At 38.9% G+C, this 19,742-nt stretch overlaps 1 protein-coding gene across 2 annotated transcripts in view; it reads right to left on the bottom strand.

Annotated features, from left to right (window-relative positions):
* Nucleotides 1-3,878: 3,878 nt before the first annotated feature.
* Nucleotides 3,879-19,742, bottom strand: part of ADRA1A (adrenoceptor alpha 1A) — a 129,752-nt gene continuing 113,888 nt past the window's right edge. For both annotated transcript variants that reach the window (XM_063448686.1, XM_063448688.1), the window contains exon 3: nt 3,879-6,236. In XM_063448686.1, coding sequence (XP_063304756.1) covers nt 5,722-6,236 — 515 coding nt within the window. In that variant the 3' untranslated portion in view covers nt 3,879-5,721. The remainder of the gene's footprint in view (nt 6,237-19,742) is intronic.

The raw sequence follows: 19,742 nt of genomic DNA, 5'->3' as shown, positions 1-19,742 counted from the left end.
GCCGGCTAGAAAAATAGATTGTTCAATTAAAGCACAAACCAAGAGTATTTTCACAAAAATATAGGATTCAATACAGAACAAATTGCCCAGTTAAACATAGTTTCAATGCAAACACAGGCTTTAATATGCATATATATATCACCTCAAATATTTCATAGGTGTGACCTTGGGGTGTATTGACTAAACTCTGCAGTAGGTTAATGAATATGCTGCAAAATTTCGGTCAACACTACTGTCACTAGTAAGTGCATCCTGTAGGCTGAGCACAAAGTATCTGTTCACATTTACTTAGAATATTTCACAGAAAGCTTTTGACACAAATCCTTGAAGGAGATGAGACTTTTTTTGTAAGAAGAAAGAAAAACATGCAGTTAAATAAATGGGACTAATCTAATAAAAGTAACAGAACGTAATATGTCTTCAGTTCTCTAAATGAATAGCTTTTCTAGGGTAACAGATGAGGTACTGAAACAAAACATATGGCTCTTACATAATCAGTGTTATCACTGATATCATTCAACTGTAACTGTTTAGTTTTTAAAAGAACACTCCACACACCATGGCCACTACGTCGCTGTAGAATGGTTATAGTGCCAGAACTGCTTTGCTTTCCCCCCAATTGTAAGAATTCAAACCATTTTAGAATGGTTTGACTTCTTACTCATGGTCTGCTGGGCATCGCTCCCCGCCTCTACTACAGCTTAGTGAGTGCCGGAAACTCTCTTCACAGTGCTACGTTCTGCAGTGCAGTGCTAGCTTGTTAGGAAAGGGATGCGCTTAAGCTCTCAGCCAATGCGCCAGTCCTGCATTGCACACTCTATAAAAATCTCTGATTACACATCCTAATGAAGTATGTTATTAAGTGTTCCGAAACAGTACTCTCAGGACAGGAAGTAGAGCATTCTCTCTTTGACACAAAGGACAGAGTTGTTACCCAGAAGTCCTATAATTAGCTTCCAGAGCGTTCTCATGTATGAATAGTAGAGTCAGGCAAATTCAATAGGTAAAAGGGTCTCACACGTTATGATTTATTGTTACTGGACAACACCCTGTATTTTTGAGGACAAAGATTTAACAGTTGACATCACAAACCAGTTCAATCCAAGAACAGCGAAAGGCACATACTGCACAGGAGGAGAAGCAGAAACATATAACCAAGATGGAGGTGCTCAGCTTTAGGTGAGAGGTAAATATGGTAGTGTGGATTTCTACATATTTCTAATTCCAGACCTCACATACATACATTTGTTCTATACAGGGGATATGTAAACATAAAATTAAAACTTCTGGGAACCTACCATAAACACTTTAAAGAAAATAACTGAGCAATCTGTTTTGTATTCACTATCTGCGAATTGTGTAAAAACTAAGTTGCAAAATGCTATCTGTGTTAGGAATGGAGTTTCAGCGTAGAGGGCTGGATTACTATCTATGGTAAGTAAATAGCAAAAATGCTCTTATAGAGAAATGCTTATCGTGAACAGCAGAATCTAGTAAACACCAACGGTTGGCTGCTTACAAGCAGAGTGATGCTAAATCAGTCTTGCAAGGGAAGAAATGCCCTGGAAAGCCTTGTACTGCCACAAATGTGTCTTTACATAGGCTTGAACTGCACCTTGTGGGGAGTTTTCTTTGGCATGGCCCCAATCGGGACAACAGAGGAAAAAATACTGGGACAACAAGGCAGATCTGAAAGCAATATAAAAGATAAGAGGACAATAGAATGGAATATAGTGTAGTATCTTTGGTAACTAATGATTTGATAAGAGGAATAGCACTTACAATTTAACTGGAGCTTATGATCAGCTCCAGATATGTGCGCCTGGATGGTACAATCCCCGCCTGTGGATGTGTTGATGGTGTTGGTCCTTTATTGCAAGATTTTCCAGGCCAGTAGGTAGCTTTTGATGCCAAGAGTTGAGCAGTGTTGTCTTTCAGTGTGCAGTATTGTGGCAGTGGACATCCGCCAGTATACAGGATGAAAATAAAACAGAACATAGTGCTTTCTGTATGCATGAAATAAAAATAATAGAAGGAAGGTCCAAAATAAATAAAAATCTAGTTTTATTTAAGACAAATAATAAAACCAATATACAATATAAAAAATAACGCAATCTGCATAAAATGTAGGCTTTCTCAAAGTGCCCTGTGAGTGGACTATACCGCCAGGGGCACATATCTGGAGCTGATCATAAGCTCCAGAAAATCGGAAGTGTTATTCCTCTTATCTTATTAATCAGTTACTATAGATACTACACTATTTTCCTGTTTGATTGTCCTCCTATCTTACATATTGCTTCATCTCTACATGGATTTAAGGACATTCTGAAGGTACTCCAATACAGTATTAATTTACAGACAGAAAGTAGAGACCCTAGTTTGGGAATTGCAAGCTGCCATACTTATATCAGACAAGCACAAGAAATCTCATTTTTTTTTTATCTATTTGAAAAATGGGTATGTTCACTTCAGTTTGAGACTGCTGTCAGGTTTGTGCATACATTTATGTCTAGAATGCAATGGAAACAAAAATATGCAGCGATTTCAAGAACTGATCCTATATCTTGGGATTAAAGGACCACTGAAGTCACCAACATCACTTCATCTAAATGAAGTGGTCTTTGTGCAGTTGTCCTGCCATTTTATCCTGAGTGTAAAATGTTGCTGTTTAGTAGATGCAACAACATTTTCATTGCAGGGTAAACTCACCTCTAGTAGCTGTCTTCCTAACTGTCACTTGAGCTGCTTCCAACTCTGGAACTGAGTGAAACTCGGCCCTAGGATGAAATGCTGTTGACAGCAGCATTTGTTGGGAGGACTGCGGTTGCGCATGTCTAGTTCCAATCCATTGCTTCTCTAGATCGCAAGTGATGTCAGCTTGAATGCTGACATCAACAAAATAGGAACTGGGGGTTGCAGCTGAGGAGTCCTGGTGTTGGAAAGGAGCTAAGTAATCTTTATTTCCCTTACATTTTACTAAGTAAAGGGGCTTAAACATTAGGGAACCTTTAGTCCCAATATAACGATTGTTACATTCAGGGTATAGTTTCCCTTTAATGAGAAAATTTATGATATAAAATATGGATAGGAATGCAAAATGACTCTTGTTTTGCCTGTGAGTATTTCAAACTATTCACTTATACACAAAAAATTTGGCAGAGATTATATTGCATATTGGGGTCAAGCAAAACATGTTTTGCCAGTGTGTTGCATAATCATCACTCATGAGGCTTTCCAGTGTCTCTCAATTTAGCTTTCAACAACTAGTTCAAAAACTTTAGGCATTAATTACATTTATAATACGTTTTATAGGCGTGCACAGCACACTAAATTAGGGTGTGAACCCAGAGAAAAATAAAATGTTCATATTATTTAGTAAAAATAATAATTTAAAAATGTGGTACAAAATAGAAACTATTGGAGATTAATAACTAAGTGTATACAGAGATAGGCCTAAACAGTTTGGCCCTACATTACGGTGTGTCTGGATACCCTTGGCACATGCCTCGGATGACTTCACACCGTTTTGATTTGTGTAGTTTTATTATTTTCAAGGAAAATTCATGTTTAATTAACATTCGAGTGAGATAAAAATTAAATAAAGAAAACTCCCAGCTGATTAAAAGGAAATTTGTATCTAATGCTGTGCCTACTTCACCTACATATCCAGATCCCAAGGCAAACTTTAGAAAATGGCTGCTTCACACACATCTTTGAGAAAGAGTGTGTTTGCCATTCTCCCAGAGAGCTGTGCTGAATATGCAAATGAGCACTGACAGTGATCACTTTTTAGATTCTATGTATTAATTCAGATGGAATCTAAAGAGCAATTCTTGCTCGTGCATTTTTGCCATATTCAGGATCGCATTCCTGGAGAACTGTAGAAATCATTTTTATCTGAGCCTGTGTCTGAGGTAGGCATTTTCTAACACTTGCCTTGGGCTATGTAAGCGATACGCAACAGGGAGTTTAATTTATAAAAGTATACATACACATAGTCATGGCAGCATGAAAGACAATATAAACTGGTGCTATGTCTTGTGTGTGTGTTTTTTTTTTATAACATATAGTCGGATCGTTGGAGGGTGCTATGTGAAATCTTCTCTGAAAAACTCACACATTTAAGAACCACATATAAACCAATTTAAAGTTCTGGTATATTTTTGAAAAAAAACCAAAAGTGAGTATGTAGACTGCTTGTGTGTAGTGAGCTACTATTAAATACATTTGCTAAAAGCAGTCGTCCAGCTACGGTTGCTTGAGAATTAGCACACAATTCAAGAAACAATATAATTATTTTGTTTGTGATATCATTACTTGATGAGAGTTCTGTTTAAGCAGGTATCTAATGGGTCTATTTATAATACCTTAAACTCACTCACTGTCACTCCTATACTGAGATTTATTGGATCGAAGTTGAGTGCAGCTACCTATCTGTAATTAGTACAGTGAAATGATTACATGTGAGTTTTTTTAACTAAAAGTTAGCTACAGATTGTCTGACAATTATCCTTACAAGATTGCACTTTTTTTAATGTTCATTGATTTTGATAATTTATTTTGACTTCCTGGCAGCCTCGGCACAGCCAGAGCATGCTATGTAAATGTATTTAACCATCACAATCACCGATGTGCATCCATATTGTACTATGGAAAATTGTGCCGCATTTTAGGATAATAGGGATGAGCAGAGTAAACAGATATTTTTTAAGAAACATGAAACATGTAACAAAAACAATTTAACATATTAAACTTAAAACGACAAATAACACTGATTTTGGCCTGGTTCCTAAAACATCCCTTTAATGGTCTCCCTTTTTACAAATCATATTTCAAGAGATGGCAGGACAAAATCAATATCGATGCGCAAGCAAGATGGTTGTCCTTACCGACATTATTATGGAAATCTGATATCTACAGAAATTTAATTCACAAAAGAAAACGGAATGCATATTTTGTGCAATGCCACACTGATCCTGTCAAATCCACTTTCCCTAATTCATTTCTGCATGTCATATTCAATTTACTACATTGAAATTTGCTCATTGATCTCCCACAATCTAAGAATGTCTGTATTACATTTAGGTATGACGTCAAGTGTATTTGATTTAATGCAATTTTGTCACATGCACATCAAGACACATGGCTATTGTATTTTCAGATTCATGGATTGATGCCAGACTCAATAAAATTAGCTTGCAAAGTGAATTTTTGAAGACTACATGTGCATTACTGATGTCTGCAAGAGGCTGTCACTTGGAAATAATCTTGCAACCAAAGTCACACTATATTGCATATAAAGATCTGCAGTACTAAATATACACATTGTGATTATATGCATAATCACTGATATGGTTTAAATTTCCCTTCTCTAGTTTTGCCTTTACATAGCACCTTGAGGTTTTTAAGCATATCAGAGTATTTCATGCAGACTTCGGGTGGATATATAGCAGCAAAGTTCATGTGGTTCAAATTGTATCTGGTCCATAGAGTGGAGGAGGGGGCAAGAATACACAATGACATATTTTTTTAAAACCAGGGTAAAATGTGTTGAGTTTGGCTCAGTAAAAGACAATGGAATGTAAGTGATTTACGCTGGATTCGAACATTTTGTTAGCAAAATCCTGAAAAATACCAAATAATGGTTATTTTTATCCATCCCCGAAGTTCAAGTTTACAAATAAATCCCTCTAGAACAATTTAGTCCTTAATGTCCTTAATCTAGATTGCCTCCCCATTTTCACTGATGGATATCCTATGGATTTTGATAGTAGGTACGTCATGACACATCTGTTTCTGTTCAGTGCCGATACAGCAGCAGGTCCGCAGAAAGGACTTACTGTTCATCCTGGCTGTTGAGCAGTTTGAGAAGTCCCTTGGTGCCCCATAGGGAGTCGAGGGACTGGGCAATGGTGTAAAATATTTCCATTCACAAACTCCACCTGAGTTTGAGATCTTGTAAAAATTTTCTCCTGATCCCACAGGGATTCTGACCACATTTTTCAGCTCTTCTGAACCACGGTTCACAGGACTGTTCAGGATGAAGCCTGATGAGTATTTGCTGGCTGCTTGCCTCCTGGGCGAGCAACGAGCATGGAGAACATTTTGGAAAGCTTTCCTGAATTCTGGGCTAGAGCAAGGATAAATCACTGGATTGATGCAGCTGTTGAAATATCCCAGCCAAAATGTAATTTTGAATATTGTATCTGGAGGTTTTGCTGGAGGGTAAATGGAACCTGTAAAATTAAATCAAGAAGACAGAATTAGTAAACACATTAGATGATACCCAGAGACATATCAGGTTCCAACTATTTTCATCTTATCTCTTTTTTTTTTTTATAATTTGAATTTAATTTTGTGTTCTTAAATTATGCAATCATCCTGACCTCCAAAATATTTTGTACACATCAAACATGATATCGCTTGGAAGTGCATGCTTACTTACTACAAACCGGGACACAGGGAGAGATTTACCAAGACAATACAGTTTCTATTTTGGGTGCAAATATAATCTATTGATTTCCTATTATTATACTTTGTTTAAAGGGTTACTTCAAGCACCATGATCACTTCACTGCTTGAAGTAACCCTTTAAACAAAAAGGTAATGTTCTTTGCTGCTGGAGGAGTAACTCCATCCTTGGCAATGTCATTAGCAAGCCCAGGATGAGAGTTCCCATCTGGCTAATATAAAATTTGTACATAATTGCCACCTGTCATCAGCACACATAGCATACTGGTGACAGACGACCAATGGCTCCAAAGTGAAGGGAACAGCACCTACCACACATGGTGCACAAAATCTGGCTCCACCCAAGCCAGTACATGTATTCAAAGTAAAGAAAAAGTATTCCATCACTTCTTTTCAAACAGTGTCCCTTTATGTAAGTGCTGAGAGTGAACACAGCAGCAATGTTTCCACCAGTACAAAGATCTTTGTCAAATCGAATCGTTGCTGCTGTATTTACTCTTTGTCATCATTCGAAAGGATAAGTTGGAATAGTTTGTTTGTATTTTAAATAGACACCCAATGGCAGCTTGGCTCCCTGTCAATACTGGCCAGGTCCTTCCCTCAGCGTTTTTCAGGATGAATGGAGTGAATGGAGTGATGTCAACGCTGAGGAAGAACTTAAACTTGACCTTGGCATGGGAAGTTAATTCTTTCTATTTATTTTTTTAAGAGGGGGTACATGCCAGCAAGAGTTATTCCATCTAAAAATAGTGTTTTATAAAAACACTGTTTTTGATGGGAGTAATCCTTTAGCACGTTACCCCTGAATAGCACCTATTTTTTCCTTGATAATATGTGCCCAGGCTGGCAAATTCTCCAAAATTAACAGACAGGTAATGCTCAGTCCCTTGTCTGTATGTGTATTGAAGTGATAGAGAGGTGAATAGTTCACTGCTTCATCGCTTTCTTCTGTTGCAGTAATAAAGGCTCAGGGTTTCTCCTGTGGGCCAAGCACCTCAACATGCGCAGAAACAGCATTTAGCAATTGGTTAATCCATGCCTCCCACTGAATTTGCATTGACATTTAGTTTAGAAATACTACAGCCTATGAGGTAAATCTCACAGGCCGCCAAATCATCAAATAAAGCAAAATTTAATGTTGGCAGCTTTCCTAAACCCCTTTTTTTTCTTGTTAATGTTATCTATATTATGGTATTTAGCTAACATTAAAAAATAAATACTAAATCATTTTCCCTAGATAAATGGGGGGGGGGGGGGGGGGGGGTTTCACCCTGTGTGTTCAATGCTGGGTTTTTAGTTTGCAATTGATGTTTCCAAAAATACAATATAATAAGGTATGAAGTTGCAATGTTTTTGTTTTAAAATGTCTTTCAAGAAAGGCCAGGGCCTTGAAAATATAGTCCTGTTTTAACTCATGCGCTTTTGAAAGAGCATAAGATTCTGTGTATGTATTGTGCTAGCAAATGTATCGTTTGGGAGGAAAACCTGTTTAAAAATAGATTTTTTCCCCCCCAGCTCTCAGTCAATGCCTCAACAGACACTGAATGCCGAGGCATTGACTGACAAGGGAGAGCAGAAATAGCAACCGCTGCCGCTGCGCATGCGCATTGAAATTCCCTAGGCGGTGCTTCTAGTGCTGGCTAGGGAGTTTAGGAATGGCATGACGTGACATCACTCTATTCCGACGCCAGCACTCTTGCAACGAAGCCAGCATGTCGACGTCACTGAGCAAGTTTGCCATTCTTGGGAATATGTCCCCAAGCAGGGCAAATCAGAGAAGAATTGGAGGCAGAACGGAGGATGGCCTGGAGGTAGGTATTACATGGAGTGGTGAGTAAATCTCTACATTTTACATTTAATACATTATGTATCTTTGTGATATATATTGTGCATTCAATGTATATGGGAGCGAATTTAGGTAAATTAATATCTTCATTACAGGTTCACTTTCATCCATCCATTTGTCTCAGTGTGCTGTCTCTTTTGATTGTTTTTTTTTTTTTTTTTTATTTAGTTTCCTTTTTATAACACATTAGTATATTCACAAGCTAATAATGTTTTGGCTGTCACAAAAGCACATGATGGCTTTCAGGTCATTTTGTTTTTGTGAAAGTGGTGCTATAAGATTCTATACTATATATTTTACATTTCGTATTCAGTTTCTTTAGAAAAGGCACATTTCAAAGATTAATGGTCACGCAGAGCAAGAACTTTACAGAAAGTAACAATATACTTTTAGCACACCAGCACAAACGAAACAGATAATCCCACCTGGCTAATCTAGCATCTAGTACACTAACACCTAGCATTTATACAAAGTGCTTATTGAGCAGGTCCATGTGTTTGTAATCTAAAGGAGATAATGTGGATTTTTTTCTTACTATAGAATTTCAGGGCCAATACAGAAAATAATTGATTAGGTCTCTTCGGAGACTTGTCTGACCTCAACATACTGCTTTATAGGCCGATACGAAAGTCCACAAGCTATTTATTTCCTTGATACTGGCTGGAACAATTTATGCATTTGCCAGACTTTGTTCATTAGTTTATGTGAGTTACAAGACAGAACACATTGTCAACATCCAATGATAATGTAGAGTCAAACATACCTTGGCGTTACATTTAAAATTCTCTTAATTTGTTCGCTTTAGTGAATATCACTGTAAATATTATTACATTTATGTTCACCACTCAACTAGTGTATATTATTATCAGTACCAGAAGCATGCGTGGATAATATGTAATAAACATGCCACAATTGCTGTAAATAAAGGTGTAATATATCATTTATCATAGTGGGTACATTTGTGCTCAACTTCCGCTTTGGGACCAAACACACAGACCAGAAGGTAGATTTACAGAATCATTCACTAAAGTGACAATTGCTGGGAATTCAAAGTGAATTTAAAATTTAAGGTCAAAATAGCTGAAATGGAAAAATTCTGCAAGTCAGGTATGCTTTAGGTTTGGCGACTTTGGCCTTCAATTTGAAATAATTTTGAATTCCCTGCAATTATGACTTTAGTGAACAACCCTGTTACTTGGATGCAAGTTAGTTAATCTGCTTCAGTTACTTAGGTTAGTCTATCTGTGTGGAGGTTCTAAGTGAAAGTCACATTTTCATAGTAGACTAAAATTTCTATCTATCTATCTATCTATCTATCGTGGAACCCACGTTTAAACTTTATCATGATGAGAAAAAGCATCCTCATCACCGTAGAAGGAACAGTATGTCTATTCTGCTGAGTATCATTTCCTGTAAATAGCCTTTTTTGCATTTTAAAAGAATTCACATAACCACTGAGATAGAATAGCAAGAGCTCTCTGTCTTTGCTTAACACATTTCTTCAGATTTTGGGGTTGTACATGGAAAGCACTGCTGACAGTATACAGCATTTGTGTGCATAGCAGGGATCACAAATGGAGAGCTGTAATTATTTCCTGGTGTGCCTACCCTTTAGTATATGAATACTCCTGTCAGGAGTACTATTTATACACAGCCTGACAGCAGGGAACATTTATGTACTGTGTTAAAATGTTAATCTTATCCTTAGATGGAGAGCAATAGAGAATGCCATTTAATAATCGTGGCTTTCCCACATCTGTTTCATTATTAGTTAGATGGATTGGATGAAAATCAGCTTTTAGTTTTTATTTATTGAGTGGTCCCCTGAGGCTTTATACTTCCTTAAGAATCCTTTCGAAATGTATTTTCCATTTTGTTTCTGGAACTGTGAAATAAGGTCTGTGAGGTTAATTGTATTCACTCCTAACATAGACGTGATATATGCCTCAGTGTGCAACTGTGTAACAGGTGTATTTACATCACATTTTAGAGATTCACATGGGATAAATACACATGCCCTCAAGGATATAGAGACTAAAACCCCAGTTACTTCTATAATCATCCATAAAGTCTCTAATTACTGTTTTATAGTTTTTCATTAAAATAAAAGCTCCATAAATGGCATGAAAAGCATGTTCGTGTGGTGGTGAGGGGGCGCGGCATTGCTTGGCTGCAAGAGCACATGGCATCCCCATGACCTTCTGGTGGGCTGGTGGTGGTTCTGGAGCGACGGCCCGCGCGGAGGACATGGCCTTCCCAATGTTTGAGCCCCAGTTCGGTGCCGGCACAAAGGAGGAGGAGGAGCCCATCTACGGGAGCTGCTTCCGTGGCAGACGGGTCCGGAGCAGGCCATGTGGTGAAAGCGGCGGTCGGCGGGGAGAGAGCTGGGCCTGAGGTGTTGGCCGCGGAGGCCCCTGGCAGGCGGTCTATGCCAGGCGGTGTTGCTGGAGCGGGTCGGTGATGGGAGGCTGCACGTCTGCGACGAACGTGGGAGACGCCTCTGCTGCTCTTGGTGAGTCGGGCCCCACGGGCCTTGTATCCTTGGGTAGTATGGGGCAGGACGTGGGTGCCCAGGGGCATGGAGGGGAATGGGCCATAGGGGGTCCAGGCAGCAGGAAGGAGTCTGGTACAGCCCTGCAAAGGCCAGATCAGCTGTGGTGGAGGCCAATATCCAATATCCTAAGTCAGTGCAGGCGGCGGCTGGTTCAGGCAACCAGGCAGGGATGGGACATAGCAGTACTATGGCCAAGGAGGTGTCAGGCAGGCCTACAAGGCAAGATAGGAGCCCTGATAGTGGGGATGCGGCCAAAACAGAGTCTGTTAAGAAGGATGCCAAGGAAGAGGAGGAGGAAAAGAGACGGAGGTATGGGAAGATTCCCAAGTTTTTGGGGAATTGGCTTCGGGCATTCTCCATTTTAGCTTGTGTTTTGGGGGAGAAATTTCCCGAGCGGTGTTCTCAGTTCTGCTATGTGGATAGGATCTTGGAGGCTTATTGTACTTATGGGGGTTTAGCATGGTGGAAGTACGACGAGCAGTTCCGCCAAAGGTTGTCGGCTAATCCCTAGATGCGGTGGGACGAGATGGACCTACCCCTATGGATAAAACTGATGATGGCTCAGAAAGCTGCGCCCTTTCAGGGTGGGGCCGGCGTGGGATCAACTTCCTCTTCATCGGCCAGTCAAAAGAAAGGGTTCTGTTGGACGTTTAATGAAGGACAATGCAAGTGGGGTTCCTCGTGTAAGTTTAAGCATGAATGTACGGGCTGCGGGGGGGCCCACGGCCTCAACAGGTGCTTCAAGCAGGGAAAGTCTGCATGTGCCGGTGGAGCCGGGGGTGCGATGGTGGGGGCAACCTTGGCTAAGCTGTTACAGTAACCAGGGTGACGCACAATTATTGTTGGACGGGTTTGCAAAAGGGTTTGGTATTCCTTTCAAAGAAAAGGTTTTGGGTCGTTTGTGTGACAACTTGAAGTCGGTCGCAGAGTATCCGGAAGTGATTAGAGAGAAATTGGCTAAAGAGGTTCAGCAGGGTAGGATGGCGATGCCGTTTTCACAACCTTCGTTGGCGGACTTACGTATTTCACCTTTGGGCGTGGTGCCTAAGAAAGAACTGGCTAAGTTCCGTCTGATCCATCATTTGTCATATCCGAAAGGTTCTTCGGTGAATGATGACATTGATGCGGCCCTGTGTTCTGTCTCCTATGCATCATTTGACCAGGCGGTTGCATGTTCGACGGGGCTTATTTTGTGAACCTTTGCTTGCTCCATTTCATGTTCCTACTTCAAAATGTTTAGTTCCTTTTTGGAGTGGGTGGTGAAGGAGGAATCGAGTGGGGGTTCTTTAGTGCATCTTGATAACTTTTTGTGAGTGGGCACTGCCGGGTCAGGCCGTTGTGGTGGTTCATGCGGTTAACCGCTTATCCGCATCTTCGGATTGGTGAACTGTTGAGTACCTCTCTGGCGGGTGTTGGGGGGGGGTTCAACACTTGGACATCGAATTACGGACCGATAGGGTGGTGAATCGCTTGGGCCGTACAAAGACAGATGTATTTGGTAAAGGTTGTTTGGTGACACTATTTTCCCTGCCTGGGTCAGGAGTCTGCCTGGTTTCATGTGCATCGCACTACGTGGAGTTTCGCCCGGACGTCCTGAGTTGTTTTTTGGTACATGGGGATGGATCCACTCTGTCGAGGTTCCAATTCTTGCATTTTTTTCGGATGGGCTTAACAGAGCTGGGTTTGGATCCCATGCAGTTTGGGACCCATTCCTTCCAGATAGGGGCAGCGACGGAGGTGTCTCACGTGGGTCTACGTGAGGAACTGGTGAAACGTATAGGTAGGTGGGAGTCGGTATGGTTTAAGTCCTACTCGGCCCGAACACTTGGTTAAATGAACATGGATTAGTGGGTTGGTGTTTGATGTTATGCCTTGTCACTGATTCTGTTTTCGTTTTAGGTTGGGTAGCCTGGTTGGTGGGCCACTCTTACATCCAATGGGCGCAGAAGGGAGCCGCAGTTCGGAAACAAGGAGTGCAGCTGGGCTTTCCTCTGGAGTTGGTGACACTGGAGTGGTTTGGTTTTCGGGGTTTTGGTTGGCAAGGCATTAGTGGTGAAATTTGCCAGAGGGTGGCAAGGGGCACCATTCCAAATGTACTGTTAATCCATGCTGAAGGTAATGATCTGGGCATGGTCCCAAAAAAGGAATTGGTCAGATGGATGAAGAGGGAAGTGGACCGGCTACGACTGGCTCCAGGTGTGGTGGTGGTGTGGTCCGAGATGGTTCCTCGGTTTCACTGGCAACATGCCAAGGATCCACCCGCGGTGGCTCTGTGTCGGGGGCAAATCAATAAAATGATGGCGGTCTTTATTAGGTGTATAGGTGAAGTGGCAGTGAGGCACTGGGAATTGACATGCTTCCTGGGTAGTTCAGGAGGGATGGGGTGTGTCTTTTGGATGTGGGGTGTGATTTATTTATTTTGGGCCTTCAACAGGCCTTGTTTAGGTGTGGTGGGGGGTGCTCAGGAGCTTTAGGTGTCAAGTCCTGAGCTGTGGCGGGGAATGGGCAGGATAAATCAGGGGGTAGATGGAGGAGGAAGTGTGCATCCTGAGGTTTAATGTGGATTAGATGTTATACTTGGTTGGTAGGTTCGAGCCCGTCGGTGGCTCTGAACCTGGGGGTGTAGTGGTGTCTTGGTACACCCCTACAATTGAACTTGTGGGTGTAGCGGTGTCTTGGTACACCACTACAATTTAATCTGGTGGAAATGTGGTCATATTGGATGGCCAGTTTCTGTGTTACTATGTTATATAGATTGTTATTTATTATTATTATTGTGGGGTCATTGCCAGGGGTATGTTAGATATATGGGGGATGTTGGCTTTAATAAAATTTGTTGGCAATGACCCTATCTGTTATTCCTTAATTAATTAATAATTAATAAAGCTGTGGACTAATATTTCCAACAGTATAACCTTTGTCCGTCTCTTAATGGGTTTAGGGTAAGGTTAGCGCATATGCGGGTAAATCTGACTGCCCCTGTCAAGATCTTTAACTGTATATTCAAGCGTACTGCCATATCAATGAGATTCTTTCGAGAATTTCACACTCCGCTGAGAGAGATGTGTTCTATGAAACATTGTTTCAGGCTTTTATTCATTAAAAGAAATGGGATTTAATTCCAGTATCTTCAAGTGCTACCGTTAAGTGATTTGGATTTTAGACTTACGCATTACACATAAAAGAATTTAGAATAGCTTCTCATCCTCATTTTATTATTTCACGAAATTTGAAAACTTTTTATATCTCCTACCTAGCTACATGTCCTTAGGTGCTGATAGGAGGATATAATGTGTAACTGAGTAAAGAGCTAAATTAGCTTTAAATTAAAGCAAAGATTATCATGCCCATAAGAGAAGTTTTGTTTAAGGTCTTTGTCCATCTCAAAGAAACGTGTAGAACTTCATACAAATGTATCTGTGTCTCTATTCAGAGTTAGTAATTTGATTAAACTTGTAAAACCCCCAGACGAGAACCAATTTTGCTGGCTGTGTCCATCAAATGACAATGTAGACTAAAAGATCTTTCTTCAACAAGCCACCATTTAGCATGTTTTTTTTAGTTTGGCCAGCAGCAATGTTGTTTTGAGACCTGCTGAACTCCCATTAATATAATGTGAACTTGTTGCTGACCAAATGCGCATCCAAGCATCCCCATAGGAAAGCAATGAAGCATTGCTTTCCTATAGAGGCTTCCGCATGACGTGACAACATTTTACTCGGGTCGGTATTGCAGAAGCGCCTCTAGTGGCTGTCAGGAAGACAGTCTCTTGATTTGGATTTAAACCTACACTTTAAACATTGCAGTTTCTGAAAAACTAGAGAACCACGGCACCTAGCCCATTTTATTGAGTAACTTAAATGATTTCAATGTGCAATAAAGCTTAAACATAAACAGTACATGAAAAAGAAATTGGATATTTAAAAGCTATGGAACACTAAAAAGACCAGATAAAATGAGGGACAGAAAGTAAGAGGCAACTGAAGTCACAGCAGTAAGCTGATTGGCTTTTTTGATATTCTAAATCAATAAAAATAATGAACAATGAAAAAAGTCAAGGCCATTGACTAGAAAGAAACTGCAACCTTGTGCATTTTAAAATGATGGCTTCGATACTTATATGAGCTTCTGTAAATGTGTTTTTACTTTTTATTATATGAAATCAATGTTTAAATAGCTAATGAATCCCTTTGTTTTACTGTGCAGTATGTCTTACTTCTGGGCATTGTTTCTTTAAGAAACGCTACTATTCTACTTCCTAGCATGTCCCATTTAAACCTGCATGCATCCAGCATGCCAGCAAACCTGTCAAGTAGGCGTAGTAATTAATTTATATTAAAAGGCAACAAAATCCACAGAGATATATTAACAAACAAGTATTTGTAACAAGACAAATTGGACATACAGGAACAGAAGGTGCTGAGGGACCCGCTCAAATGAGCTTACATAAGATCTTAGTTCTTTATGCCCAGAAAATTGGACTAACCAGTGTGGGACTTGTAATAGAATTAAACAAGGATTTCTAATAGGATGCTATTATAAATCAGGAAAATAAAAAATAGAAAACTATTCAAATTCTATGTTTGTTGAGATTATGTGGTCTGTGTGTCTTCAGTGGCCCTTTACGTGTGCATAAACCTGGTGAATGTCCTACTTGTGAAATTATGTAATGATATTATTTGTATTGAACATCTGAAAAATTCCAACAATCTAACTTGTAAGTCATACTTGAAAATAAACATCATGGCAAAATAATTGGAATAAATGAGCACAGAGGATCGCTGCTTAGCAAGGCACAAGCAGCTACATGCCATGCAAAATATATATATATAATATACAAAAAAATCCAAATGGATGGCTGCACTCACGATTAAAAGTCCAAAGTTTAATAGAAAAACGATTTAAAACATCAGTGGATCAACGTTTCAGTCACATACGACTTTCATCAGGATCATAATATATATATATATAATATAGGGACACTATAGTCACCTGAACAACTTTAGCTTAATGAAGCAGTTTTGGTGTATAGAACATGCCCCTGCAGCCTCACTGCTCAATTCTCGGTCATTTAGGAGTTAAATCCCTTTGTTTATGAACCCTAGTCACACCTCCCTGCATGTGACTTGCACAGCCTTCCATAAACACTTCCTGTAAAGAGAGCCCTATTTAGGCTTTCTTTATTGCAAGTTCTGTTTAATTAAGATTTTCTTATCCCCTGCTATGTTAATAGCTTGCTAGACACTGCAAGAGCCTCCTGTATGTGATTTAAAGTTCAATTTAGAGATTGGAATACAATTATTGAAGGTAAATTACATCTGTTTAAAAGTGAAATCAGTTTTTTTTTTCATGCAAGCTCTGTCAATCATAGCCAGGGGAGGTGTGGCTAGGGCTGCATAAACAGAAACAAAGTGATTTAACTCCTAAATGACAGTAAATTGAGCAATGAAATTGCAGGGGATTGATCTATACACTAAAACTGCTTTATTTAGCTAAAGTAATTTAGGTGACTATAGTGTTCCTTTAAATAGCATGCTCATTCACTGTACACATTTATATTAAAGATACAATATTTTTAATCTGTGATTGGACTCTCTTTTTCTGTTCCTATCAATAAACATAAAAATATTCATGACTCTGTAAACCCTCTAGGGCAGTGATGGCGAACCTTTTTGAGCCCGAGTGCCCAAACCGCAATACATGCCAACTTTTTTTTCCTTCAAAGTGCCAACACGGCAATTAAACCTGAATACTGAGATTTAAATTTAGAAAAAAACAACTTGTACAGTTGTCCGAACTAATTAACGTCTTTTGTTTTAAAAGAAGAACACAACAGAGTTCAATGATACAAATATTAAATAATGATGTAAATAATAGATACAATTAAGCTTATATTTATTAGTATCTCCAACAAATGCAATACATACATACAAGTGTTGCGTTAGCTACAATAAAGGAGTTTTAAAGGACTCTAGTTATTACAGCCATTCCTTATTATCTCTACCTGCCCTCTGCATAACATAGTTTCAGCATCTACCATGCTGGATTATCGAATAGCTCTGCATGGGACTTTGTTTGATTATTTTGGATTCCTGACTTGTCTTGATTACTCTTTGTTTGCTGCCTGTACCGGTACTTGTAATGACTACTCTGACTTCTGGATCCCCCTGACCTTGGCTTGTCCCTGTTTACATTAATCCAAGCCATTATAAAGTTGCTACACCAAACGACTCAACATCCTACATTTAGCATGCTTATTAAAATGGTATGTAATCATGGGGGTAATTTTTTTTCTTCTAAAGGTGCCATGTTCTCTCCACGGCGACATAGTCCCATAAAATCACTTATTACATTTTTACAAGTTGAAAAGGGCATCTTATAAATTTCGCCCTGTGACTTACCAACAACACCCGAAAAAAAACTATACATAGGGGCACTCTTATATTTGTCAGATAATGTTACATAAATTGTTACATAAAAATATTGAGGCTTCATTGCACTAATATGGCAAACCTATGAAATTTACAGAGAAAATTGAATTTATGTATGTGAAAAACACAAATGGTAAGAACAAACAACTCAAAATACACCACTTGAAATACTCTGGTTTGTCTACTTTTGAAAATGGTATGCCATAATGGTGGAAATTTTATTACCCACACAGTCTCAAAATGTGACATTTGCCCAGAAAATCACTTTGTTAAATTTCCAGGTATTGCCATGCTTCATTTTTTGCCCTGTAACTTTCCAAAGTTCCATAAAACCTGTACATGGGGGGTACCATTGTACTCGTTAGACATTGCTGAACACAATTATGCGTGTTTTAGGACAGTAGAATATAAAAGGACGATGGTATCATCAGTGAAATTGCTTCCTTCTTTTGTGTCAAAAATGCAAAAATAAATATGAAAAATAACTTTGGCCAGGTTTTGTGACTAAGTAGTTACTTAAAAAACCTGGACATAACAAATTTTGAATACCCTGGGTTGGTTATTTTTGCAAATTGTATACCACGATTGCTATTTAAAAATAATTTTCATTTCTGGGCTGCCATACGGTCTCAAAGGCAACCCAGCACCCAGCAAATCAATCTGACAAATTTCAATGTGTACAAAATGATATGGACAAGCTCTATATCTGACCCTGTAACTTTCCAAAACATCCTAGTGGGACATCACAGGATACACATATGTGTGTTTTATGGCAGTAAAAGCTGACATTTACAGATAAAATGCCATGCAGAACTTGGAAAATAAAAACATTTCTTAATTTTTCACATTTCTTAATTTTCACTTTTTAAAATTATACTTTATTCATATTAAATTATATTTCATATATTAATACTTGGTTTGTTACCCCTACTATGACCTTGTGCCGTCTGGACCAACAGAAGTCCTAAAAAAGATTGCACCTTTGCCTAATCCCATTCTAATAAAGCTATGCCCCATACTGCCACTCATAGCTATGGGCTATGGGGTGACCGTGTTTTCTATTAGTCCCTCTGGTTAATGGTGTCTCTCATGGATGTGCTAGATTGGGTGTCTCCCATGGGTGTGCAAATCAAAACCCCATCTCCAAACCCTAACACTTAGTCAACAGTTCTTGGCTTATCAATAATGCTCAATTTTGAGTGGAGCAGGGTTATGATTGTTCTTGAGGAGAGCTTGATAGAAACTGGACAGACTGCACCCAAAGAATCCATGCAATAAAATCTTTATAATAAATAGTATTTATGGTGCTATGAATGTCTCCTTAAGAACATATTAAACAGCAGTCTAGGATACAAATACTTTTTATAATGAAAACCAAATCTGCTGAGATTTAAAAAAAGAAAAACCACAGCTAATTCTAATTCTAATTACATAGCTGCCTTGACATGACTCTTGAAATTAAAACAAATTGTTGGTATTTGTAATGTGATACTTATTTAAAAAGTAAAAGAAAAAACAAACAAAACTAAACTGGAAAATGTATGATAAGAGAATAGGTGAAAGGGAAATCAAAATGGTGGTTATGGCAGGCCTATTAAAGTGATCATTAGCTGATTGCTCTTAGCCAACTGGCTAAGCCCTTTACTGCCATTATTAGCAAAATCAATGCAAGATCAAGCTTCTGGCTCTCATTGAAGCTAAGTACTAACACCTGGTGGGCCACAGTTAAGTTATTAAACCATTAGAAAATAATTTGAATACATACATTTGGGGGGGCAATAGGGCACGCGTGGCACCCTAAGCACTACAGTGGACTGTACTGATTATGGCACTTGTAGTGTTCCTTTAATTTTGTAGGAAAGTGGTGATGTATTGTTATATCAAAATTATAGCAGAGCCAAGAATAGCAAGACCCTTCTTAATAGATTAATGTTGATATTTAGAAACCCGTGTGAAAAATGTAAGAAGATTACCATTTCTACCCATATTTTTGTAAATTCTTTGAGAATGCAATTGTTACATGATGAGAAAAATGCAAGATATTTCTATAAACCAAAGGTAGGCAACCTTTGAGTACATCTCCCAAAACGCTCTTACAGTCCTAATGCAAGCAAAACATCTACAGGGAGCTGTAGTCCACAACATCGAAATTAAACTAAAACTAAACTAAACTAAAATAAAAACAGTAAAAGTTTGAGACCTTAGAGAGGATTTACCAAAGTGCAAGCTACTGAGTTCCTCTAAGCTTTTGTCCGTTTTCACAGTTCTTATATTCTCTGTTTTTGTTACCCCTGCTATAAACCATAGTCTTCTTCCCTCTAGGTGCAATAAGTCAATCTGAAAATATTCTATTATTATTCCATATAGTCAAATCATAGCTATAAGCTTTCAATATTTGTGAATAGTGCAAGTATAGTAATCAATAGTTAATATGGAAGTT

This window comes from Pelobates fuscus, chromosome 3 (genome assembly GCF_036172605.1).
Source record: "Pelobates fuscus isolate aPelFus1 chromosome 3, aPelFus1.pri, whole genome shotgun sequence".
Taxonomy (NCBI): domain Eukaryota; kingdom Metazoa; phylum Chordata; class Amphibia; order Anura; family Pelobatidae; genus Pelobates; species Pelobates fuscus.
The sequence above is the reverse complement of the archived record's forward strand: the minus strand, read 5'-3'. Positions and strand labels throughout refer to the sequence as shown.